Here is a 27,843-nt window from a genome sequence, read left to right on the forward strand (position 1 = left end):
ATTCCAGCTGTCTTCGGGCAAGAGGCGGAGTACACCCTGGACTGGTCGCCAGCCAACCACAGGGCACATATAGACAAACAACCATTCACACTCACATTCATACCTATGTTTGAACCTATTTTTTTGGAATGTGCACGGAGGAAACCGGAGTACCCGGAGAAAACCCACGCATGCACGGGGAGAACATGCAAACTCCATACAGAGATGGCCGAGGGTGGAATTGAACCCTGGTCTCCTAGCTGTTGAGGTCTGCGCGCTAACCACTCGACCGCCATGCCGCCCCCAAAAAATTGCTACTTTGATTTCAATTTTGATAGCAATTGTGATCATATGAAAAACACAGCATTGCAATATAAAACTGTTAATTTCAAATTATTTAACTTTTACTCATACATCTTTGCGGCCTGTCTTCTGGTTTAATGCTGGTCTAATTTTGTAATGCTATATTTCTTAAATATTATAATTTATGATCATGCAGTTTTAGTACCTTATATTAATCAATTTTGACCATATAAAAACTGATTTTCTTCGATATACTGTAGTGTTAAATCATCATTTAAGGGTTTTCTTGTGTGATGGAAAAGCACTGGGGGCCACAGAGACACAGCGACGGAGAGAGAGAGAGCTAGAGAGAGAGAAAGAGAGATTGGTAGAGAGACACCCACTCACAGCGGCGGCATAGAGGATCTCCATCAGTACCTGTAGGAGCTGCATGGTGGCCGGCTGATCAGATTAGAGGTGTCGGTCATAGTTAAACTGCAAGGGGGGGGAGACGACGGAGCGTCACTCAGCCTGCTCATTCTCTCATTCATCGGCGGCGGGGAGCGCCACATTCACCCTCCTCCTTCCCGTCTCACACACATCTACACACACGTTGTTTTCAGATGGATACCTGCAGAGTGCACGCCTGTGTGTTCCTTGTCCTGCTCTACCAGGACGCCTTGTGGGCTTCACAGTTTCCTTCTCAGCTCTTGTAAGTATTTAATCCTATTTGCAGTCCTTTTCTTTCTGCGTTTCTTTTCAAGGGTTTGTCTTGATTTTAATGAGGCTCTCGAGACGCTTGGCGTGGGTTGTCTTGTCTATGCAGTCAATGCATGCGTGGGTCACCGTGTGGACATATTGTTATCACCGTCATCACCGTCATCATTGTCATCATCATCGTCATCTTTGATCAAGTTGTTGAACTTGTTTGTCCTGCATTTGACCTCAGTGGGAGTAATTGCACTCATGCCTGCATTATAATACAGTATATGGAACATAACATAACATTTTACATGTACTGTAATATATGCAAGGTTTTATTATGATATATATATATATTTTTGTAATTTGAAAAATGTTTTTATAGTATTTCTTCAACTGCTGCAAAAAAATCTGATAAATAGATAAATATGTCATAGAAATATTAGGTTTGGTTCCAAATTTGGTTCCAAATTACATACAAAAAAATATAAGAGCATCACCACCTGCTAGCATATATTGGTAAGAGAGGTTTTAAAGAACAGATTGGAGAAATATTTCTTTATGTGCCACAAATTGAAGTTAAAATATGTAAAAAAAAATTGTCACATCGGCAAAATAATATGACTTGCATTCATGGCTGTCTCGTATACGCGTAACATACACAACATAAGCGACTATCAATGTGTGGTTGAAGCTATACATTCAATATTCTGCCAAATTACTATTATTAGCTGATAACAAACATAAATGCGCCTGCATGTGTGTTACATAGGGCATAGCTTACAATGGCAGAGCAAGAACAGGGCAGGTTGCTTAAATTCTTAAAGCACATTCAAAGGCACACCCTTATGCAGTACCTAACCCAGGCAGACAGCACATTTAATACAAAATAAGACAATAAAATAAACACACAATAGAATGTTGCTATTAATTAATCACTTCAACCTGCTGCTTATGCTGTTCAGGGTCACGGTGAGCAGAGGCCTTTCCCATGTGACATCGGGCAAAAGCCAGTCAATCACAGAGTGCATTTAGACAAACAACCGTTCACACGTCATTACGCTGCCTGCAACTGAAAGCAGACGAATCAACCTCTAGACATGCGATTCATGGCCTCCTTGTTGGTGTAAACAGTCCCTTCCCCCCGGCTTCGTCTTCTCCCCTTGTGAATTTAATGTTGTCAAGGGCTGAGCCATGATCCTCCACGGAGAGTGGTGCACGCTCGGTTGATCGTGTATTCATGCCAAATCGATCTGGGTTTCAATGTGTGTTAATCAGAATGTGTTAAAGTTGAACACGATCAAATTAAGGTGTTTACATGTGTTTCAAAAGCTGGTTCTCAACCAAGTCAGATTTATTTAGTGCATGTATAGGTAGTGATTGCAATACAAATATTACAAAAGTTGTAGTATCACGTTTAGGCCCGCAAATAATGATTAATCTGAAGATTGTTTGATTAATCGAGTAATCGGTTAGGCTCTTGACACATCAAATCAATATGAATCTTCTCATTAATGTCTAAATTTGGTTGAACAGCATCTTGACTCGTGTGAAAATGAGAAAATGTGAGTGACATTAAAGTCAATGGCCAAAATCCTGTTTGCAGTATTGATGTATTGAATGAACCAATGTGTGTCATGCGTGGTGTCATAGTCCCGCACATGATTAGCACACTACACGTCTGTATTTCCTTCCCATCTCAGGTCTTTGTCTATGTGAGTGGCTCTGCAATTATACTGGATAGACAGATGCTCCATTGCGGCCATAGTAATTGTGATTATAGTTATAGGTACTTATTTAATAATACTAATTTATGCTAAGATCAAGGTAATAAAACACTTGACTTTGTCATTGCAGGAGACAGGAGTTTCTACTCTAGAGATATTTCCCTTGAACCTTAGAGAAACTATCTAGAAAAGGGCAAGCAGTTGAAAATTATGAAAATGACTGAACGTTTATTCTTTCTATTCAATGCATGAATATGGTATTGGCTCTATTAATGAAGCAAAGTTACGGTAAAACTAATGTCACATGCTACAACTGTCTTAGTTTATAATCTTGCTTTTGACATATCTAAAGACTTTACACAAGAGGTTTATTTTTTTAAACAAAAAACACATTTCAGCCACATGAACAGTGGTTGTGGATTCCCACGGACAGATTCCACACCCTTGTCGAAAGTCTTCCCAAAAGACCTCATATTACCCTGCTTTCCAACGCTTTTGTCTCTTAGGAACATTCTATTTCCATCACAGTTTCCTTTCAAATCCCCAAAGACTTTTAAACGTACTTCTTGACTATGTGGATGACAATTATTAAGCAATGAATGCAAGTACATTTTAATAACTGTAGCAATAACTACGGTACCCTCCATATCTGTCTGCATTGCCATTTATCACCACAGCAATGAGCGGCTTCATCATCATGGCTACAATATGTCTGCGCTCCGTGTGCATTCTGATGAGATGCAAATGGATTATTTAGCCACAGAAGAGATGAAGCAAAAGAAATTAAAATGAGGTGGTTGCAACCCTCAGTTCATCCATCATTATAGTTTGTTGAATAAATGGATGAGGAGGGGAGTATAGCGGAGGGAACCAAGACTAGCTGTTGTAGTTTTTTCTGCATTGTTATTGTAACTATCCGAGGTTACGTATCATAAGTAAATACAAATCAATACGCTCATTTATTCATAGTAGAATCACTCAATTCGGAACATTTTGGCAAAATATAAGACCTGATCACATAAGCCACACAGTCAGGATATCGGGAAGACCTGTGTTCGATTCTCCATGTGGAGTTTGAAGGTTCTCCCCGTGTGTGCGTGGGTTATCTCTGGGTACTCCGGTTTCCTCCCACATTCCAAAAACATGCTAGGTTAATTGGCGACTCCAAATTGTCCATAGGTATGAATGTGAGTGTGAATGGTTGTTTGTCTATCTGTGCCCTGTGATTGGCTGGCGACCAGTCCAGCGTGTACCCCGCCTCTCGCTCAAAAGACAGCAGGGCTTCAGCATATCCGCAAGGATAAGCGGTATAGAACATGGATAGATGGATGGAAGGTTATTTTTCACCTGATCAAAAGTTTAAGACCACAGGCTATAAAAGCAAAATCTGCTCAAAATCGTCATTTTCTGTCAGGCATTCACACGGTAATGCCTTCCTGATGGCCAAAGCTAAGAAGCTTTCTCTTCTTGAATGTGCTAGGATTGAGCTGCATAAGCAAGGCATCGCGCAGCGCGCCATTACTGCTGAGGTTGGAAGCAGTAAGACAGTCATTAAAAAAAAGTCTAAGAAATTCAAGTGGCCAAAAAAAAGACCCTAAAAAATTACAACTGCACTGAGCCGGACGATCCAATTGGCTGTTTATGAAGACACAGGGCCGGGCCGTCTTCAACCCAAGACACCAGTAAGACCCTTACTGGTGCAGACTGCTGCACCATAAGCATTAGACGACATCTGCGGTAAAAGGGTTTTAAAAACAAAAAAAAACTGATTCAATTCCACAAAACTGCCCGTTTCAGGTGGTGCAGGGTTGTCAAATGGTGGCTGGTTATGTGGAGATGTTACAGTGGGCATTCCTCATGACTGAGGCACCTGGTGTAACAACAGCTGAGTTTTACAACAGGACAACGCTGCAGTTCACAATGCTTGCTTGTTGACCAAGGGCTTCTTCAAGGAGAATAACATCACTCTTTAGGACCATCCTGCATGTTCCCCTGATTTAAATCCCATAGAGAGCATTTGGGAACGGATGGCAAGGGAAGTTTACAAAAATGGCCATCATTTCCAGACAGTTGATGCCCTTCGTGAAGCCATCTTCACCACTTGAGGAATGTCCTAATAGCCTCATGGAAACACTCGGATCAAGCATGGCCAAACCAATTGTTGAAGCTGATTGATGTGAATTTTTCCAAAACAAAAAAATATTAGGTTTGCTTTCAAGGGTGAAATGTTTACATGTGAATGTTCATTAATGACACTATAAAAAAAGATGAATGGAATACCAAAATAATTGTCAATTAATAGGACAATTGATTAACAAAAAATAAAAAAAAATAAAAAAATCGAATTCAAATTATTCTTATTATTAAAATAAAATTAACTTAAAATTAATTTTTTTTTTTTTATCACTCCATGGCATACTACAGCGATTGTGGTGTTTTGCTTGTTTTTTACTCTCCAGTATGATTTTGGAAGCTGCTGATGTTCCCATGCCCACTTTTAAACTACTGGCCTGCTGCTGTATTTTGCCAGTGCAATTAGAAATTGGGCAGTCATTTAAACAGCCGCCTGCTGAGGTACACTCCACGGGCCAGCTCATTATTATTCCCTCCAAAGTGACAGTATCACAACATCTGTCTGTCCTTTTTCAGTATTGTCTCTTTCTGTTTGCTCCCATTTGCTCTTCCTGTGTTGGGGGGAAAAAAAACAATGTGTGCCAGTGTCTGACCCAGTTGCATTTTCTGTGCCTGTGTTTAATTAAGAGAAGGTTGTACTAGTGGCTGTAGTAATCAAAACATAGCAAGCAGAGCAGAAAGAATACTGCTAACCTCAGCTTAACAGCAATTATTTTCATACTCTTTATGCTTTTCCAACAATTAATCCTCACCTACACCATGCATTCCCTTGTTTGATGAAACAGTAGCTTCCCTGTTCTCCTTCACCTAATGGAAAGCAATACAATGTACAATTTTCTGATACTATATGAATTATCTTTATCATTAGCCCGGTTAGTTACATGGAGGTGGAGCTTACCCTGGATGACCTGGTTGAGTCAGCACTCAATAACTAACTCAGCCTCAACATTGTAGCCAATACAACCCCTCAGGGGATTTATATATGGAAACATAGTTTAACGTTATTGGTCTACTTCCAATATAATACAGTATAACTAAATTCAACTAAATTCTTTATGGGAAAGCAAAGATACTGAGATGCTGAGACAGACGTGCACCCACCACGTGCGTGCTCACAGAGTCAGAAGTGGTTGCAGAGGGTACGCGCGTCACACGTCATCCGGAGCCAGACGCAACCCCGCAAACTATGAAAGCTCCTCCCGTGCTAAAAGTGCTACATGGTGTCTGCATTCTCGTAAATACATACTGAGGCAATACTCATCCTCAAATTATGGCCACACTTGCAAGTACAGTGGGTTGGGATGGGGGACTTTAGCCGCTGCCTGACGAATCGTCACATCGCGAGTCTCAAACTCACCACACCCTGCCATATGCCGCACAAGTGCCACACTGGTGAGACATATTTTGAGGGACATTTTGCAGGATGTGAAACTCATGTCACTCTCACAAAGTCCCGCAAACAGCAGACATAGTTGTTCTGAATGCTGCAGTCGGGGCAGAGGGGATCGACATTTTAAATCAAGTATCGGTCGATATTGATACCATGCTTTTTCACTGATATCAGTCAATACTGATCGAATACATTTTATTTGTACAGCGCTCTTCAAGGTATTCAAAGACGCTTTGTAGTAGGACACACAAAGTCAAAATAAAGCTGAATGAATAAGACACAACAGAAAAGCATATTCAAATACAACATACAGAGGTTTTTAATTCTGTATAGACAGATGCCTTTGTCTTCTCTGGCTTACATTTATGCTTCATATGTGGTGAGAAACAACACAACACGCTGAAAGACATTTTAAACACAAGCACTCAACACATTCTGAAAAGTTGTCATTTATTTCAAAGTTGATCTGTGTAGTCCAGACCTGCACTGGCTTGAACGAGCAACCACATTTCATAGATGGGTGCTTCACACCGGAGGTGACATACATCGCCTCTCATCATTAATTATTCATTCATTCATTTTCTACCGCTTTTCCTCACGAAGGTCGCAGGGGTGCTGGAGCCTATCCCAGCTGTCTTCAGCGAGAGGCGGGGTACACCCTGGACTGGTCGCCAGCCAATCACAGGGCACATATAGACAAACAACCATTCACACTAACATTCATACCTATGGACAATCTGGAGTCACCAATTAACCTAGCATGTTTTTGGAATGTGGGAGGAAACCCACACATGCACGGGGAGAACATGCAAACTCCACACAGAGATGGCTGAGGGTGGAATTGAACCCTGGTCTCCTAGCTGTGAGGTCTGCGCGCTAACCACTATATATCGGTCATATATCGAGTATATATATACGTATATATTTTATTATTATTATTTTTTTTTTGTTTGTTTTTTTAGCCATTACATCACAATACAGCATTATGCCACAAAGTCAAGAATGTCTGTTGGTAAAATGATCTTGTTTTGATTGTAAACCGGTTCCATATATTCCATATATATATATAATTCCATACAGAACATGAATTAGTCATCTTCCCCATTCTCTCTTTCCAGAATCCACTATGACGGTGACGTCAATGTATGATTCAGCACTCGATGCAGAGTCCATGTCACCTGAGAAACTCACACACTCGCAACAAACTCATAAGCCCAGCAAAAATCACTGAACCAGTGAGCCCAGGTCAGGTTCAAGATTCACTTGTCGGCACCCTCATGCCGGCGTTCGAAAGTGAGTCTAGTGAGACTAGATTTGTGACTGCTTGGATTATTCGAGTGCTCGGCTCTGCATTAGCGATCGAGCAGCTCAGACAGGAACACAAAGTGGAAAGGAGAGTTGACTTGAGGCAAGGAGCAAATCTGTTGCACAATTAATGCCGTTACCTGGTTTCCTTTTGAACTTAGCGAGCAGCAGAGTAAGTGAAGGCGTTAACAGAGGAATACTCACGAATTATGGTTCAGTAAAAAATGTGCAAGTTTTGAGTGATTTGATATCTACTACATACTGTAATAGGAACATTGCTTACTATGAAGCTTCAAATAGTGAGCAGACATTTCCATCAACAAAGAGGAAATACAGAAGAGTGACTGCCCTGCCCATGAGCAAACAGTAGATGGTCAGTTATGCCAAAGATAATGTGTTGATGTTGATTTAAGCAACGTAATGCAATTTTGTTAGGATTAAATGAATCCACAGGATTTTAAATTTTTTCTAAGTGGAAAGAGAATACAGTCGTGGGCCAGTTTGATATCCTCTGTGGGACAGAGTCAGCCCCCCCGGCACCCAGCTGAAAAGGGCACAGTATAACCTTTCAAGATTTGCTCGGATTTCAAAACAATTATTCGCATAGAATAGAAGTAATCAGTTTGTAAGTATGTTAACTAGTGTTAGTAGTAAAAAAGGAAAACAATAAAACCTGTCTCAACCTGAAGGAGGTGTCAGTTATATTATAATATAAATATAAAGAAAATACACATTATATAATTTATTATTATATGATATTTGCAATTCTAAAACAAGCGCAAATACTTTTTGTGACATATGCTCACCACTTCATGCATGGATCATATTTAATCTTTATGATGTCAACTTCGTTGTGGGCCTCAACTGTCCTAAAATACTCCAGTATGTTAGTCAAGGGATGGTGGAAATACATTATTTCAGTTATTAACAGCACACAGAAGGGATGTCCAATTCTTTGAAAACACTCAGCGACATAATCTCAAACTGGAACACACAAGTGATTTACTGTACAGTAGCTCTCACAGTTGGAGAAGTCCTCATTAACATACAAACTGGGAATATGACTAATTGTGCTCCTCTGAAATGCTAATTCATCCACAATCACTATGCCCAAGAGAATAAAGGAGAACCGCATGATTTTGTTAATAGCATAAATGAGAATATTCCAAAAATATGCTGCAGCTCGGCAGGTCAGTTTCTGTATTATATGTACTTACTGTATGTGCGAAATTAAAATGGGAGCATGGCATGGATGAATGCTAGTTGCATTGCAATTTAAATAACTCCAAAATGTATTAAACATACTGTCTCTGAGATTGGTGTGATTTTGCAGCCTAGACACCACGTTACTTAAGATCTTAGTTTATAGTTTCTATATATTTTGAAATATAGTTGCCCCTTTCTGATCTTTTAGTTTTTGCATGTTTGTCACACTTAAATGTTTCAGATAATTACTCGTATAATTATTAAGGGTAAAAAAAAGTGATTGTCTACTGTTAAAACAGAGGAGAGTGCAGAGAGCTAGTGAATATATTGGTAGAATGATGTTGCCAGGTAGGAGGCGTAGAGGAAGACCAAAGAGAAGGTTTATGGATGTAGTGAAGGAGGACATGAGGGTAGTTGGTGTGAGAGAGACAGATGTAGAAGACAGGGTTGGATGGAGGAGATTGATTTGCTGTGGCGACCCCTGAAGGGAAAAGCCCAAAGAGAAAGAAGATGCTTGAAAACCCTCCAATGTGGCTGAATTACAACAATTCTGCAAAAATGAGTGGGCCAAAATTCCTCCACAGTGCTGTAAGAGACTCTTTGCAAGTTATCGTTAACCCTTGATTGCAGTTGTTTCTAGGTTTGGATTTTTTTTCCTCCCTTAAAGGGGACCTATTATGCTTTTCCCTTTTTTCTGATCTATAGATGTAGTCAGAATGTTGTATTCTTGTGTTAAATGATGCCAAAGTTACAGATAATGAGGTATGTACATTTGGAAGTGAGCCCTGACAGAAGTTTTGGATGGCTCGAAACGCTCGGTTTTAGACGGTGTTGCTTTGTGATGTCACAGAGGAGCGGACAGCTCTACTTTGACAGGTGAGCAGACATCTAGTATGAAAAACCTGAACAGTCCAGTTGTAAAAGAAAAATAGTCTGAGAATTAGTAATTTTATGTTTCTTTAAAGAAAAACTGCACTGTTTTGAAATGTTGCCCATCATCTACAATCATTATGTGAGACATGAACACATGTTTTCTTTTTTTGTGTTATTTTGTTAATAACATTATTGTTATTATTATAACACAAGCTAGCTACTAACTGGCCAGCAACTACACCCAAAGTTGCATTTCAATACGTAAACGTATACATAGAAAAGAAAAGACATGTGGATAAAGATTGTGAATGATGGGAAAAATTCTAAAAAATAGCAGTTTTCCTTTAAAACTTAAAAAAAAAAATCAATACAGGTAAAAACCATCCCATGTATCCCAAGGTATTGTTAAGTAAACACACCCTTATTTGTGTGTTAGACTACACAATAATTTTAGGAAGAATACAAAGGCTACATTGTGGATGTCTACAACCGTTAATTTCTTTTTTGAGTGTGATTAACAGTTCCATCGTCAAATTGGGTCTCTGCATTTAAAGATACATGGTTGCCAGGTCATCCAGCATCATCAACATCAACATACAAGAGCAAACAGTGCGTTATATCTGCACAGTTGATTTTTGTTCACAGTTGCAGTCTGCTCATTCTGCAGTGCTGTCCATAAGCATCTGGCTATGGGAATTAAAGGCAAACAGCTGCTTTGCACTGCAATTTGTTCACCTAGCCAAGTTTCTCCTAAACAATTTCACTTTGTGTGCTTTCCCTGCTGGTGTTCTTCTGCTTGTTAATGGTCTCATCTTTCATCCTGTACTCTAAGTATTCTCCCCATATATTGCATACCGTCCATGACACATCCCTCCTCCTTTTTTTGTCTGGCCTTTTGGTCTTATTCAATAGTTTGTATCTTCCTCAGTTGTATCGAGCTTAATGTATTCGAATAATGTATTGCTTATACACAACAGCCATTACATTTGGTCTGAAATATCCTGTGGGTCAGCATGTTGGTTTTTCCATGCTTACTCTGCTGTGTGTACTTCAGTATGACGTGCATCTAGGGAGTAACACAGCAAGTCACTGTTGATGCGCATGCATAATCATGATATCATCGGTACACCCGACAACATCCCTTATATATAAACTAATTGTACTCTGCTAGCTGAAATTGTGTGGCTATTTCAAGGTGTTACATTAATTATACGTATGTGAGGTCGATATGTCTGCTTGTGGTAAACTTGTTCCGTAACATGCATGGTGCACAGCATTGTGCAGACACTCAACAACTCAATTGGGGTAGCATGATCGCATTTCTTGAAATATGGTTTTGTTTTATTCCATGAAGTCATCCTAAAACAGGCATGCTACCTACACTATAAGATTATAAGACTATTTTCAGCTAGCAGTACACAGACTGTGGTAACGGTAACCCGGACTGCATGTTGGCTCATTTGCTTATTTGCAAGACCGCATGCAGGCCGCACAGTCAGGAGATTGGGAAGACCTGGACGATGTAGCGATTATCATTAATAACTGGGCAAAAGGGAGTTCAGAACATTCGGTGACATTTTTTTTAATCCTGATACAAATGTAAAAAAAATTATATACTTGATAAATTTGCCCTGTAGCTGAACAAAAAATGAAAAATTTCTATATTACATACGTCTGGATTGGGTGCCCATACATTTGCTAACTGCAACTGCACTGAGGCCAGAAAAGTGAATAATCCATCCACAGTCAAGTATTTATCTTGCCTTTGACGGGTCTGATGATCCTAACAAATGACCATGTGGTACAGTGCTTCAGGTACACTATTTGTCATACCCGTCCAGCTCAATCTGCTGCAATCAGAGGCTCTGACTGATCGACTCTGTCAGCACGGTCCAGATGAGAGTAGCTCATCAGACAGCAAATGTTGTGTAATCCATCGCGTGACACCTGAAGGCTAGACCTGACATCCCTGGAGGCCTCTGACATACAGACAAGCATATCAGCTATCTCTCCACTTCCTCCCTCGCCCTCCACTTTACTTCACTGTCAGCACTCAAGCTGATGCGTATTCCAATGAGCAGACTTTCTCATTGGATTCGATGACGTGACTTGACGTGCTTTTACTGATGACACTGTGTTTGATCGTGGTGATTTAAATTGGATTGTCTGACCTTTTACATGACACCTTACCTGATGAATCCCTTGTTTGTTTTGATGTCCCGTGATCGAGCGGCTTGGCACCTATGGGGCCAACTTGATTGACAGCTTAATTGCACTGTGATGTCTCTTCTGAAGTGGTCACTGTGTGTTGCTCTGTCCAATAGGATTAAAGAATGGGTTGATCAAATGCAGAAAGAGCTTGTCACCCTTGCAGACACGGCCACAGCTGGCAAGAGTCTAACCCAGGTACAACCAAATCTTTAATGGTCAATTCACGTAACATTTATTTGCACTAATATGTGACTTTGGGTGTAGATCTTTCTCAGAAACAAGCACCTCTACACTGTGGAACAGAATGATGCAGAGGAGCTTGTGGCCAGAGCAGCCAGGAACATTGAACAGCTGCTCCGCAAGAGGTCTGCAGCCTTAGAGGTAAGACTGGAAACACTCAATGAACTCACCATCTGTGTGGAGGTGGAACGTTGGCCTGCTAACAAGGACTAATGCAGAGAAACACCAAACATTGTCCCTCGAATACTGTGTAACTCCATTAATAGGGAAGCTGGAGCCTATTCCAGCTGACTTTGGTCATTAGGCGGCGGCACCCAAAGTCTACCGTATGAATTACACTATCAGTGACCTACTTTTCAATGTCTCAATTCAGTGTTGGTGGAGAAAGGACCTAACTGACATTGTGGTTAGGACTCAATGTCCTAACCACAGGGCTCTGATTCCGTAAGCCAGGGGCAGTTGCGGTGTACCTGCCCTGTGCGCCCCGTGCCCGTGCCAACGGGGTGTGGCCAACACACTTTGCAATTTTCGTGAATGGTGCAGTCCGCCTCAGTCTGGCTCAGTCTGGCTCAGTCCGGCGTAGCCGCACCTCCATCCCTCCCACCGGTCCAACTGGCAACGAAGAAGGACAGAAAGCATCAAAGAGTTTAGCACAGCCGAGTGCAATCTTAACAATCAAATGAACGCCTCTCATTGTCTTTAAATGCGCAGGGCTCACCGGACTGCTCATCAGAGGCCACAATGCGCGTCACCACGTGGACCACCTCCTGTTAGTACTTGGCCTGAGACAATTACACATAAATAAACCACACAAAAATAAAAATGAAATATATACTCAATTTGAGAATAATCCCATTCTGGTTATGGAGATTTGAAAAAGTAAAAGTAAAGCATGATCACTCTTACACTGTACTTTGTATTGCAATGTAATTGGATCCAAGTACACCCGCTGCTCAAAGAATAAAAAATAAATAAATTAGGGCTTCCTCACTACAGCAACATACTGAGCTTCAGTGATGCTGCATTTGCAAACTTAATTGTGTTGGGCTATAGAGTGGGATTATTGGTCTATAATTTTACCTAAACTAAATTGAGTCGTAATTGTAAATGTGAAATGGTTTACATCATATTCATAATTACATTTATTAAATGCCTTTCAACAAACATCTTTACTTGAGTTGATTACCGTGTTATTTCCCAAAACATTCACTTTCCAGTTCCACCGCCATCTGGCTCTTAATTAACTGAATCATATGTTGAATTGTTTGGTTGGCCGAGTGTTCATTATCCCAAGGGACATTCAATTGGATTGTTTGCTTTTCCTATGATAAATAAGCACCATTGTTCTCTAAGAGGAAGCCGCTGCACTCCTGATGTTGTAATAATCCTCTGGCAGTATGGGAGATCCTGTTCAGTGCCAAAAGGTTTTCAAAGTAGCAAGGAATAAACATTTTACAGCAATTGCTATTTCACTGCCAGTACAATGAAATACAACACCGCAGAGGACATCCCTTACAAACTGTTGAAAGGGCACACAAATATTACATAGACCAGTTATTTCTCACACAAAGAAAATGCTTGATTACATTTGAGTTATAGGGCTCTATTTTTGTAGAGCACCTGCTCTGAGCTGCGCCTGCGCCGCGACAATGGGGTGGGGCCAGCGCACTTTGTGAATATTTGTGAGCAGCGCAGTCTGGCGCAGCGGAGTCTGGCGCAGCACAGTCTCCACTCCTCCATCCCTTCCACCGGCGCAAGTGGCAAAGAGGGAGGAGAGAAAGCGTGAGAGAGTATAACACAGCACAGTGTAATCTTAACCAATTAAACGAAAGCTTCTCATTGCCTTTAATAATAATAATAATAATACATTTTATTTAAAAGCGCCTTTCAGGACACCCAAGGTTGCTGTACAGGAGATAAAAACACCAATATAAAATACAAGATAAAAGACAACATACAATAAATAAGAGCATAAATACGCAGGGCCCACTGGACTGTGCAACAGAGGCCACAATGTGCAGTATGCATATCTCTGCATGCATTTGAAAATGTTCGTGGCGCTACTCAGCTGTTGGTGTGAACTTGTGTGTATCGTACCGTTTTTTGTTTTAAATGAACTCATGAAATCATCACAAGTAGTTCTTCTTACCGTTATTATATTGTTTCTGTTGCACTAGTCTGCATTTTGGTCTTGTCTTGTCTTTTAAACACATTTTTATTTTAGTCGTTACGGCTAATGCATCTCTTTATTATCCACAATTGTGTATTCACTCTTCATGCACTTTGATTGGCCAGTCACACACAGTGACTGCGCCTCTCCAGACCGAGGCTGCAGGTGCTAACCATGGAGTAGATTTGGTGCCCCAATCACGTGCACGGTGCAATTGGCAAGTTGCTCACTGGCTCCACTTTATTAGGTTTTCCTCAGCTTGCCTACGTGGTAAAATATTGCACCCTTCTCAATATGTTGCAGTATACACGTTGCAATCTTAAACTTGTTTTGTACCCGGTGCATTTCACAAGAAAGAGCTGGATACAGCTCATTGTGTTTGCCTGTGTTTTTTTTTGTTTTTTGTCTGCTCTCTTCTAATTTGGCCGGTGAGATAAAGTGACTTGGAAAAATATGTTTGTATTACTGAACGCTGTACTTTTGAGAAAAATACGGTGAACAAGGCTGACAAATTATTTCCCTGTTTTCCATCATTGGATGTTTGCATAAATCACCAACTTCAAACAGATAAGCTTAACAGGCTTCATTAATCATATTTAAACAATAAAGCCTTACAGATCACTTACACACATGCAGAGTACACATACAGCTGAATAATAAATACAGCAACTTCTCATCAATTCTTGTCAATTTCAAACTTAAAGTAATGTGCCGATGAAAGCACATCCCATTTGTGGATAAACCACACTCCCTTTTGGCTTATGCCCCTCCCATTGAGTACAGACACGGATACAGATCATTTAGATGGGTGAACAGATACAATTAGTGGTGTACTCCCTCATCTCTAGTTTTTAGTATAGTAATAGTTCACAAAGGGATTAAAACGACTTACTCTTTTACAATATTCTAATAAATTCTCATAAAAAACAAGTGAAGTCGTGTCAACATAAAAGCAGGAATTCAGTGAGCTAATGAAAGCTCTGACCCTGAGGAGGTTTTGTTTTTTTTCCCATAAAACTGGGTCATCGAGATTCTGTTTTCATGCATTCAGTGGACGCTGGTAGCACCCTTCCCTTAGTGCTTTGAGAAGGCATGGTCGTCTGATTAGTAATGCAGACTGAGTTAGTTCATAAACACATCTTCTGCCAAGTAAATATCTCATGTATTCTAAGTTAACTACTGATATGGAAGCAGTGACAGGAAATTTAGGAGTGATAGACGCGTGGGTTATAAGGGTGTGTGGCATTTGGTTATAGAGGGGTCAGGAAGCCTAATGCCGACAGTCCATCTTACCTCAAAACATCGATCACCTCTAGCTCTTTATTGCATCTTTATGTCACGTCCTGCCCTGTGAGTGACCTCAAGGCATATTGATATTGCCTTCTATGTCCTGAGGTTGCACATAAATGGATGAATGAATGACAAATACACCGCTATGATGACACACACACACACACACACACACACACAGACAGACCCATTCAAGCAAATAAATCATCCAGTAAGCTGTCAAACGCAGTCCAACTTTCACACTTCTGTCCGTCTCTGATCTCAAACTCTATGCATGATGGACGAGCTTGACAAAGGCAGCGGTTTAACCAGCTACCTGTGTGCGTGGCTATGCATGTCTACTCATGCTTCCATAAATAAGTGTGTGGGAAGAGTGTGGCATGCATTATTAATGAGCACTTGGCTGCACACTGTTAGGAGAGAGCACACTATCAAAGGATTTACAATCTATGCTTCAGCCTTCTTATCCAATGGGCACACTCACATTGGCATGTAGTGAAGGTATCAGTGCATTTTCTTTTTTTTATACTCTTTGGCTGTAGTGGCACTGAAGTTTAATGACATAAATAAAACTTGTGGTCCAAAAAAAGTACTACTAGTATACAAAAGTATAGTAGGCATAGTAGAGCAAACTATGGCTTTTACTCGTCTACAAAATAATGTAGCAATGTCGTCATTACACGTGACATACAGTAACAATCACTTAACTACAGGGCGCTTCAGACATTTAATAGAGAGGAGGTACTTACTGTTGTTTATTACAGTATTATAGTATAAATATATTGGACATTTCCTGATAAAACCAGAAATTAGGGATGTTACGATCAGGGTGTGATGCTGCCTATAATCCACGATAATCTATGAGTGAAATTGGCCGATACCAATACCGTTCACATACTACATGCAGTGTAAATGTTTAAATGTCCCACTGGCTATATTAGGGGTCACCACATTTTTTTCTTGTGAGAGCTACCTTTACAAAACTAAAACAGCCAAGCGCTAGTCATTTTTGTCACATTTATTTTCATATTTTATGTCAAACCAAACAAAGCCAATATGCGTATTTTATCAGAACATTGACAAGTCTTTCCCAGGTGATTGATACACATATTTATGCTGGTTCTGTCAACAACAGCAGCATAGGTACGGCACCAACACTTACGATGTCTGCTCTCATTGAGATGGTGTATTTTCCAGCAGAAGAGGTGTGCTCCAGGTGCGCTCCAAGGAGCGTGAATGATGGGCAAAATTTTTTTAAAAAGTGCAGTTCCCCTTTAAAGAGCAGAACCTTCGAAGTGACGTGTGTGATGTCAGCCAGCTAGAGTTAACTGCTTTGCTGATTGTTAGCAGCAGCTAACAATATTAGTGCGAGAGCAGACACTTGTGTGAGTTTTGGCCGACAGCAGCTCCTGTGTGAATGTGCACTGAATATGTGTTTTCTGCTTATTGATCAAGCAATTGAAGCGGATCATGAGTCTCTTACTTAACCACAAACAATTATTCTACACAAGTCAATAACGTTACATTGATGAGACCACAGGATTTCCGTTGTCAATGCTAACATGTGCTTTGTTATGTCTTATTTATGTCTAAAATGTCATATTTTCAATTATTATGTTCATTATCGTCTTAAAACCCACTTTTATTCTCTGGCTTTTAACTCTGAGTGAGCCGTTTGGTCCTGTGTCTTTTAGTTCTTCGTTTTTATTGTAATTGGTTTTATTTTTTATACTTTTATTGCTTTGTTTCTTGTTTTTAATATTTTAATATCTATTTTACTATTTTATTTCTTAAATGCTGTTTTAGTTTTGGATTATTACTTTTTATTTTTACTAGTCTGTGCAGCACTTTGGAAACTGTTTATAAAATGTGCTATATAAATAAAGTGGATTGGTTTGGATTGGATTGGATTATATTGGGTGATACGAGTGTAAAAGTGACTAGAGCGCAGTCCGGTAAATGGGCCATACAGAGGATGTATTTAGCATATTGGCATATTAGAGATTGCGGGTTCAAATCTCTGTCAGGCAATCTGTGTGGAGCTTGTATATTCTCCTTGTGCATAGGCTTTCTCCGGGTACTCCGGCTACAAAATGGAGGGGTGTGAATAAATAAGGTATCCACGATATTAGAAACAGCTCTCAGTATGGTACAGTCCAGTATAATAACACTGACTGTGTAAATACAATCTGCGTATTCCTTTTCTTTTGTGAAGACAGTATAGTTGGCACATCTTTATTATTCGTTCTCAGTATTGTCTCAGTATTGTACAGGTGTACTCAGTGCAGTAGCTGGTTAGTGCATAAGAACATGTTTGTTTTACCAAAAAGGTATTGAGCTGTTTGGGGTTTATAGTAAACACCCCTACCCTTGAGAGGGCATGAGAAAGAGGGGGGTGGAGGCTGTGGATGACCACATTGAAAGTGTGTGAAGGGGCCTGAGGCCTAATTAAAATCTAAATTATTGATGCTGCAGAATTATGGAGGTGAAAGGCAAACTGATAAAAGTCCGTAGACAGACATTAGCTTATACACACACATTAAGTGGGCGTTAATAGATGTTTGACATCAGAGGCCACATGAAGTTTGCTTTGGCTTGAACAGGCTGCATGAATGTGTGTTCTAGTGTGTGACATGACAGTATGCTGTGACAAATGGGCTGGTCTGCAATTCCACTTAAAGTAATACCTCAGCTCACTCTGCAGCAAATAGGATGGGTGTAGTTGGTTTATGAGTACACTTGCAAAGTTACATACAGTAAATCACAATGGCTATAAAGGTAACCAATGCGTATGTGAACATTAGATATAGTGGAGATAGTAAACAACTAGGGCAATGTGATGCAATATGAATGTCATGATTTCTTCATTTATACTACTTTACACTGCCCTCGTTTTGCACCAAGGCAGCAAAAAACTGGTGTCCTTTGCACCATGTTCTACTCTTGAATACGCTCGTATGTGTCACGATGCGGGAGTGAGCCCGTTTGAATGGTTTGGTTTAGTTTCCCTTTGATGCCTTAGTTCCTGTTTCTATGCCCCTAGTTTGTAATGACTTCCTGTTCTGTTTCATCTGTTTCTATCCACTTTCCTGCTCAAATACATCTGTTTCTGATTTTGTGTTGATTATTTACTTCAGACCGTGGCATCCCGCTGTGTTGGTGCATTAGCATTTGTTTGCTGAATTGCTGGTTTCTTGTTGCGGCATATCAGCAATTATTCTTAAATATAATTTTTTACCTGCATCAGGTCTCATATTTTGCATCCCGCATTGCCAAGATGGGACAGTATGCTCACCATTTTGTTCCATTTTCCTTGTTTCAGTTTCAAGTTCAGTCTCTACAGTACGGATAAATAGATATTATCAGTTTCTCTAGTATTTCAAATCGGGGGGTTTGTGAAAACATCTCTGTACCTTCAGGGAGCCATGACCAAGAAAATAGGTGCATGCTCACATAGTCAGAAGTGGTTGCAGAGGCAGCCCAGCACACAACAAAAGCGCCTCCTGCACTAAAAGTGCTAGGTGGTGTTTGGATGCTCCCAAATCTGTACTGAGGCGGTACTCATCCCCAAATTTTGCCCACACTTGTAAGTACAGCGAGTTGGGAGCGGGCCTTTAGCCGCTGCCCGATGGATAATCACATTGTGAGCCTCGAAAACTCACCACAGCCTGCCAAGTGTTCACCCCCAAATAAAGCAAGTATTGGTCGATATTGATACTGTCCTTTTTCAATGATATCATCCGATACCGACTGGTGGCCGATTGATTGGAGCACCCCAAATATATACAGAAGTTTGGCATGAATACTTATTTCTTTATTTTCTATGCCATATATGTAGTGAACTAGATTCCCAATACATCACAGAAAAATTAGACAAGTTGAATCCAATAGTGTGTCACACTTAGCATCACTAAGGCGGCCAACAGGGCCAACATGATCCCTCATTATGGTGGAATAGTCTGAAGAGACACAAGGGCTCTGCACACTGCGTTAAAATGAAAAGCTATATTGGCACTAAGAGACTATAAAGTCGGCCAGTCATATTTTCTTGTATACTTGGAACCATCATGCCGAGGTTTTGTCAATACACATTGGGGAGCTATTGTTTGACAGTATGTTAGTATGTTTCTGCGGAAGGTGAAGTGTGTTACTCTTGTTCTAAATAACAATGCATTGAAAACCAGTGTTGAGTTTCGCATGGTCCATCCGCAATATACACATCACCATTATGTCACTTCCTGGTCAGCCCACCAATACCAAAGATGGTGGTCTTGATAAATTCACAAATAAGAATCAAATTAACAATACAATTTGGAAAGCTGCACATTTCCAAGTGGCACAAACATCTGTATAAGAACAAAGTACCGATAAAGTACAAATTATGAAACGTGAGTACAATAATCCCATGTTTATAACCTTGTGGTTAATTGATTCCAGACCCAAAAGTGATGTCAGTGTTGCATGTCTGCTTGGTGTGGGTTAATGCAGCAACAGCAGCCTGTGTTTTTATAGTGATTTGCAGTATTTTATTATTATTATTGTCTTATTATTGTATAAATAAAAGTCTGTTGTGCTCGAGATCAAGTCTGATTATGATGGGTCTTTACATTATAGTAATATTACCGACACGTAGTGACTAGTGTTAAGCCGCAGAATTCGAACCATGAAGTGGGGAGGGACGACTAGACAGCAGACGTACTAAGCTTGCAAGATTGTTTTTCTGTGGAGCGTGACGTCATATCAATATTATTGACAAGGAAAACAACACCGATATGAAAAAATATATATATATATTTTTGCCAATTTATAAAATATTGACACCCTTAGTAATACATTACAATTTTTTAAGGAGTTTGAATACCTTCTGTACCCATTGAAAATGAATAATACCATGGCTACATGTAATTAATGGGGTATGAGGCGGAGTGACCCTGGACTGGTCGCCAGCCAATCACAGGGCACATATAGACAAACAACCATTCACACTCACATTCATACCTATGGACAATTTGGAGTCGCCAATTAACCTAGCATGAATGTTTTTGGTATGTGGGAGGAAAGCAGAGTACCCAGAGAAAACCTATAAATTTTGCCCTTTTGTACTAGCCATGTAGTACAATTGGACTAAATAGGTCAGGTTACAAAAGGAAACCCATCATTTTATTTTAGCTATTCTCAGCAACTTTGCAATCAAATTAACATTTTTCCAATGTTCTCGGTTCATGCTATGTTGGTTGTTGAAAAACATTAAATGAATAACTTAATGAATAAATAAGTCAATTCAGACGCAGCAGCGGCAGTGTGCCCTCCCATGCGGCCCACCACCGCAGCTTCAAAAAAACCCTAATGGAAACCCTGAATAATAACACTATTATTTTTATGACTACTATTCTCACTACGACTAATGATAATCGATTACTGCTATTTAAAGTGACATCTGGCACACATGACGCTGGCATCATTGCCATTATGCATTTTTAACAACATGAACAATATGTTTGTTTGAATTATAACAACAGCTTGTGCGCACCACTCCCTAATTGCTCTATTTACACAGATATCATCTTCCCTTGTAAATAATTAAGTCCACTTCTTGCATTTGTTTTATTGAAAGCGTGTCAAGCGATTCCTGTGTAATGTGTGCAATGTGTCTCTCAGACATCGTGCCCCAGGTGCGTGCCATATATTTATTAATCTGTTGGCTTCTGTCACAGTGTTTCCATAATGAGCGCAAGATGCGGTATCATGGTGTTTTCATGTGTGCGCCTGTGTGTCTGTGCGCACGCGTCAATATAATGAGCCAAGGCTATGATACGATCAGAGATATCGCAAGTCTCCAGAGCAGATGTTACTCAACCTCCCATCTCCGCTCTGCACTGATTATATTAAGCAGACGAAAGGTGTCTGTGTTTGTGTGAGTGTGTATTGGTGAGAATGCATGTGTATGTGTGTCTGTCAGACAGAACGACGGAGTAGGAGGGAGTAGCACAGATGGGGAATTCTAACTAGACTTATGGTAGCCCTGGGAGAGGCCTCATATTTTCATCTAGAAGAAATTGTAGCTCTTTATATTGCAACACTTATTGTGGCTTTAGCTTCATTTTAAGACACATACTGTACATTCTTTTTGCATGATTAGTTAATATCCAATACAGTGTTCTATCATTTTCAAATCTATAGCTAAGAAAGATCCTTATTGATTTTGAATATCATCAGTATCAAACAGTCAAAACAATAAATTTCCTTTCAATCCCAGCAGCAATTTTTGACTAATCTTTACTTTCTCAAGAACCATATTTATGTTGTCCCAAAGTGACTGACATTTACGTAGAAGACACCGGTCTTTTATATTTTACAGATTATTTCAAGGCAAGAACACTACTATTCAATTACATCCTATTTATTCCAAATCCAAATATTTACAAAACAGCCGTTTGAACGAACAATATGTACATCATCATCAAGTTATGTTAACACACTTGTTAGAAATTCAAAACGATCCTGGCCCAATGAGATAATTAGCTTCTGTTTGTCTCATCAAACACATTTCACACAAACTTTGTTGCTTCCTAACACTTGCATCACACACTCACACATGTCCTGAAGTCTGGAATATTATGCACATAACTTATTATACCGCCCCCAAGTTATGTGTTTGCCAGTGTTTGTTAGCAGCATGACTCAAAAAGTATTTTATGTACAAGAAAGGACAATGTACATTTTTTCTCTCTAAAAAAAAAGGTCCACAGAAAACAGTCGACAATAAATTGCCTTTATTTGTTTGAGAGTTAACACAAACATTAGAGACAGGTGTGAGGCTCCCCAGACTAACATTTTTTTGGGGGGGTGGCATTTTTATTGTAACACTATTATAATTATTGTAACACACATTATTAAGTGCAATTTTAAAATGATCAACTGCAGCTTTGCAATTTATTATAGTTTGTTGTTTTGGCTGTTTGGTTGTAAGTTAGCAGGATCATGCAGAAACTACTCCAATGTACAATATTTACAGGTTAAAAATGGAAAAACAACTTTAATTTTTTTCCATAATGCATTGCATTTGTGAAATGCAATAATTAAAGCACTGCAATGACGTCAGCCCCCCTCTGAGCACTGGGCTCCGCTGTCTCCATCTGGTGGACAGAGACAGCATTGCAGAATCATCCACCATTTTGTTTGCTGTTTGTCCTCTGATGAATGTGTTGCTCAGATGCAATGGATTATGGGAAGATTTAGACTGAGCAAAGCATTTCATTGGAGAACAAGCGGCATGATGGATGGTACTGCAATGCTGCCTCCGTCCACCTGTTAATGTGTTGCTCAGATGCAATGCATTATGAGTGATCTTTTAAAATATTTTTTATTCCATTTAAACACATATTTGGTTTGCATATTTCTCAGGGATAGTCTTTGACTGTCAATGGACAATGTCTCTATGGTAAAAACAAACGTGTTGTTTGTAAAAACAAACAATCATGCCAAAACATCATTAGCAAACTCAACTGTTATTTATGATTTAGGACATAAAATCTCGCCTTACATCACAGTCTAGGAAATGATATGTAACCCGAGGACCACACATATCACATGTATGACTGAGGGTATGGCTGAAATGTTATCCCAGTAGAATTTCTCAGAGGTGGAGAGTATAAGAGAGTTAGACGAATCAGAGATTGACATGGGAAGACAAACAGGAAGCAGCTGTAGACCGACTTTTCCTATGAGATGGTTCAACATCAGGGAGAGAGAGCGAGCAAGAGAGGAGGTCACATGGAGCTGGATGGCTCTCCCACAGGGCCGCCGTTCTCTTTTTTATCGCCTTCCCTCCTCTGTGGCCTTCTTGCTGGCCCTTTGCCACAGTCCTCTTGTCAAACTGGAATTTAAAATCAACATTTTTTATGTTGTCTGATCCTCTTTGTCTAAGATTTGATGTCGGCTTTGGTCGCTCTGCCCACTTGGGTCAATCGTTTTTAATTTCCGGTGCTTCCCTTTTACCTTTTCTCATTTATGACTAATCTTCCATTGTGATTTTCCTTGTAATTTCCCTGTTTTACGTTATGTTATTACTGGATCTTTTGTGTGGCAAAATGGAGAGTACGGCTTGGTTGCCACCAGTAGAAGCACTGTTGATTCAGTGTCAGCTATGGGAAGGTGAGCTACTTTCATGAAAACATCTGCTATGACTGCATCACTGTTGGGCTTCACATAAGACTGGCAGGAAAACAGAAATCCAGAATGAATGGTTGTTAATTTTCCAATAGTCGATAATGGAAATTTATTCCTTACACCTACACGCTATTATTAGTAAATAGACATTTCCTATTTCGATCTGTCTGACCGGAAATGTTTGTTCTCAGGTTTTAATGAGGTCTGCGGTCACTGGGCTTTTCCTCTTTGGACTGTACCCTCCAATAATCAATTAGCTCATAATGCCTTCTCCTTCTTTTTGGACTTCTTATATTGACCTCTCCAAAGTTCCTCGTTCTCTTTATAATTAAGGCTTTTGTTGGGCTCATTATGACAAAAACCTTTCTTCACGTCGGCATGGTCGGACATGAGGGGGTGGAGGGAATAAAAGTATGTGTAAATGATCTTTTACACCATTACTGCTATTGCGGAGTATTGCTTTGTTGTCTGAGGGAGAAAGCAGTGTGCTTTGAATGGACCATTGATTTCAGGCTTGGATGTTCTTTTGCATGTACAAAAGAGAGAGAGAGGTGGAGCCTTAGTAAGACTGATCCCATCTTTCTATCTATAAAGTCTCATCTTGTTTTATTATCAACTTGTTGTGATGGGGATTATGTGAGAAAGTGGATGAAAGTTAAGTGCTATATTACACTATACATCAACTGGACTATTTTCCAGGCACATTATGCCTGTGTGAGCTCTCTGTAAATGCTGGAACAATCACAGTGATGTACTCCACTATTATCGCAATTCCTGTTGCAGTATGCTCTGTAAACATGCCGGACATTAAAAATGCAGTCTAAAAGCATTTTAAAGAATTTCAGAGTTTGGTTATATTTGGTTATATTATTGTGAAAAACAATTTAGCAGAAAATAACTTCAATAAAGTACATTATGCCAGTTCTTAACCTATCACAGTACAGGTATTTTTTTGTACAAAATCATATTAAATTCCAATGTGAGCTGCTCTGTAAAATGTGGAGCTGGCCATGAAAGACCCCTTTGGGTCTGTGCTCTCATCGTAAGTCAAAATAAGGACTATACAATGCTACATTCCAGAAAAAAATAGTTATAAATTTCAAGCTCAACAGGAGGGAAAAAAACACAATAGGAGAAAGCAAGACAAAAGAGCAACGGACCACCACAACAAATAACTACAATAAAATAAAAATTCTTCAATTATAGTCAAAAAGTCTTCAATTATAGCTTTATTTTTTGTAAAGATATGAAAATAAAATAATTATAATATTTGATATATATGTGGAAAAAAATACTTCCCTTTGCATTGTGTATTAAAAAAATAAAATTTTTAATACCATTTTATTTGGAACAAAGTTTGATCATTATTTTTTAATAATTTCTGCATGGCCGCACGATGATGTCAGTGTTGGCCACACATATAGATATAGGGTATAGATATAGATATAGGGAAGACCTGAGTTCCAATTGCCGCTAGGGCATTTCTGTGTGAGTTTGGCCTGTACGGGCGTTATTGTGAATGTGAGTGTGAATGGTTGTTTATCAAAATGTGCCCTGCCATTGGCCGGCAACCAGTCCAGGGTGTACCCCGCCTCTCGCCCAAAGTCAGCTGGGATAGGCTCCAGCAAACCCCTGCGTCCCTACTGAGTATAAGCGGCATAGGAAATGGTTGGATGGATAACTGGTACATTGCAAAATTTTACTTCATTGATCAGCATTATCTTTATATAAACTTCATAATTACATGTCTGTTTGCTACCTTGCCCAAACTTTGTACCGCTGTATACCGCTGAGACTCTGTGTGAGGTTGACCCTCATCAGTTGAAAGCATGATCATTCCTGCATTCTGGCAGACTCATCAGCTGTATTCATCTTTGGACTTAACAGAACCAGTGAATTTATCTTAGCTGGTGCTACTACTGCAGCATTTTTCGAAACCACCATAGATTTAAATCCCAGTCTCATCCTCCCCATTAAGGCTGCAGTTGAGAGGTGGCTCTCCTCAGGTCTCCAGTGGTCATCCACAGTTGACGGAGTAGACTCATTAGAGTGTGGAGCTGAGCCATCTACACCACAATCACTGAGAAGAAGACTAATGAGCAGTTAGATCAAGATCGTTACAGCAGGCGGCGAGTTAGGGATGCCCATTAACTCAATTGTTGCTGTGCTGAAATGTGTTTTGTTATTCTTTTCTTCCAAGTGAGATTGCTTGTGTCAATCAATTTAAGCAAATGACAACTTGAAATAACTATTTAATGACTTTCTACTTTACTACTTTAGAATGGCTTTCTTTACGGTTATGGCATTCGTAAAAACTGTGGGATTAACGAGTTTCTCAAGTATTGATAGGATGAAACAAATTCAGCAGCCATGCACACAAAAATTAGTTTTCCCCCAAAAATGGTAAATAAAGTATCTTGCTGTTATATTGACTGGATTGCTCCATCTGGACCAAATGAATCTCACATGTGCCTTATGAGCTTTAAGATGATGTGCTGATAGGACATTATATCGAGGCACACGCAGAGCTTAGTCTGTAAACACAGCTGGACGCTTATCCTGAGAGGGAGCCTGAACCAAACCTACAGTACATTCACTGGGCGCAACATCTGGAACATCTGAGTTACAATACAAAATATGTGACTGACACCATCAGAGAGGTTCAGTGGGTCTCATCTCTACAGCTCACATACTTGTGTGACTTCAGCAATATATTTTTTTATCAGTTAAATCCTGATTGTACTACCTCAGCGGTGTTCAACTTAAAAGATTATCCTGTATAGGAATAATGTAAGGTAGTTGAAATGGCGTTTGTGTACCTAATTAAGTGTCCGGCAATTATATATATATATATATATATATATATATATATATATATATATATATATATATATATATATATATATATATATATACCCAATATGAGCTTACTCAATTTTTGTGTTAATAGAGTTAAATGAATAAAAGGTAGCCTCAGACTGCATACCTCCACCAAAACCGGTGTAGCAAATTGCTGCAGCACTCCCTAATTGAAACACTTTCTTGCTGGGCTTTTGTTCTCCGTGTACAGCGAACAATCACACAATCACCCTGGGAATTCCACTATGCTTTCTTGTTGAGATACCACCTCATGCAGCAAGCTATATATATATATATATATATATATATATATATATATATATATATATATATATATATATATATATATACTGGCAGGAGACTCGTGTGGTCTTTCAAAGCAATATTGCAAGAGGGCACCATGTCGGTGACCCGATTTAGACCACGTGCAGGCATAATAGAGACGTTGTGATGTTCACCCCAAACAGTGAAAGCATCTTGTGATCTGCCTGGTGAGGAAGTAATGCGATGACGAACGGACTAAAGACGTGTTTGTTTTAGAGTTGAGATACATAAATGGTGTTTGAATTGCACTGCTGTTGATGTGTTCAGCTCAGAATACAGTTCTAAAGAGGCGACATAGTCTGTGTGGGGAGCTACACTGTGACGCCGTCTGTCATCATAACAGAGAACGCTGGCTTGGCATGATGCGCATGCGTTAATTACGCTAAAAAAATGTGACTGAATTGATTAAATAAATTATTTACCGCCGTTAACGCATTATTTTTGACATCCTTAATATATAGAGCTACTATATATATATATATATATAGAGAGAGAGAGAGAGAGAGAGAGAGAGAGAGTGAGAGAGGAAAAGACGGATGAAACCATCACTCTTAAATGTGGACAAATTTTAATCAAATTCAAGTTCTGTGTATGTGTGTTTGACAAAGTGATATAAAATGATGGATCGGGTAATTAGGCTCATTTTGACACATATTTTCACAGGCAGACACCCTTCCTTCCTCATATCTCCCAGAAGGAAGTGCAGCCCTCCCTGTTGAAGTCTCGTCATGAATTTTTAACAAGTGTGTCCGTCTGCTATCCACTGGGGCATGTGTTTGTACAGATTTGTATATGCATGTGCATGCATATACTATAGTACTATCACAATAAGGTAGCCATTTTTGACACCATGCACCATTTGGGTATAATATAAGAGAGATAGATACTAAAACATGCAAGGTATCCTGAGCAGCTTCAACCAATACTCATGCATCTCATCACTGAATGTGGAAATCGGTGGCACTAAAAGTGCAGCACATTTG

General features: G+C 39.6%; 1 protein-coding gene across 8 annotated transcripts in view; it reads left to right on the top strand.

Annotated features, from left to right (window-relative positions):
- The first annotated feature begins 699 nt into the window (after positions 1-699).
- Positions 700-27,843, top strand: part of LOC131130920 (voltage-dependent calcium channel subunit alpha-2/delta-1) — a 76,589-nt gene continuing 49,445 nt past the window's right edge. For all 8 annotated transcript variants that reach the window (XR_009130121.1, XR_009130122.1, XR_009130123.1 and 5 more), the window contains exons 1-3: positions 700-973; positions 11,922-12,003; positions 12,073-12,189. Coding sequence is in view for 5 of the 8 variants with exons in the window: in XM_058075074.1 (XP_057931057.1) it covers positions 885-973; positions 11,922-12,003; positions 12,073-12,189 (288 nt within the window). In the remaining 3 variants the exon portion in view is untranslated. The remainder of the gene's footprint in view (positions 974-11,921; positions 12,004-12,072; positions 12,190-27,843) is intronic.

This window comes from Doryrhamphus excisus, chromosome 6 (assembly GCF_030265055.1).
Source record: "Doryrhamphus excisus isolate RoL2022-K1 chromosome 6, RoL_Dexc_1.0, whole genome shotgun sequence".
Taxonomy (NCBI): domain Eukaryota; kingdom Metazoa; phylum Chordata; class Actinopteri; order Syngnathiformes; family Syngnathidae; genus Doryrhamphus; species Doryrhamphus excisus.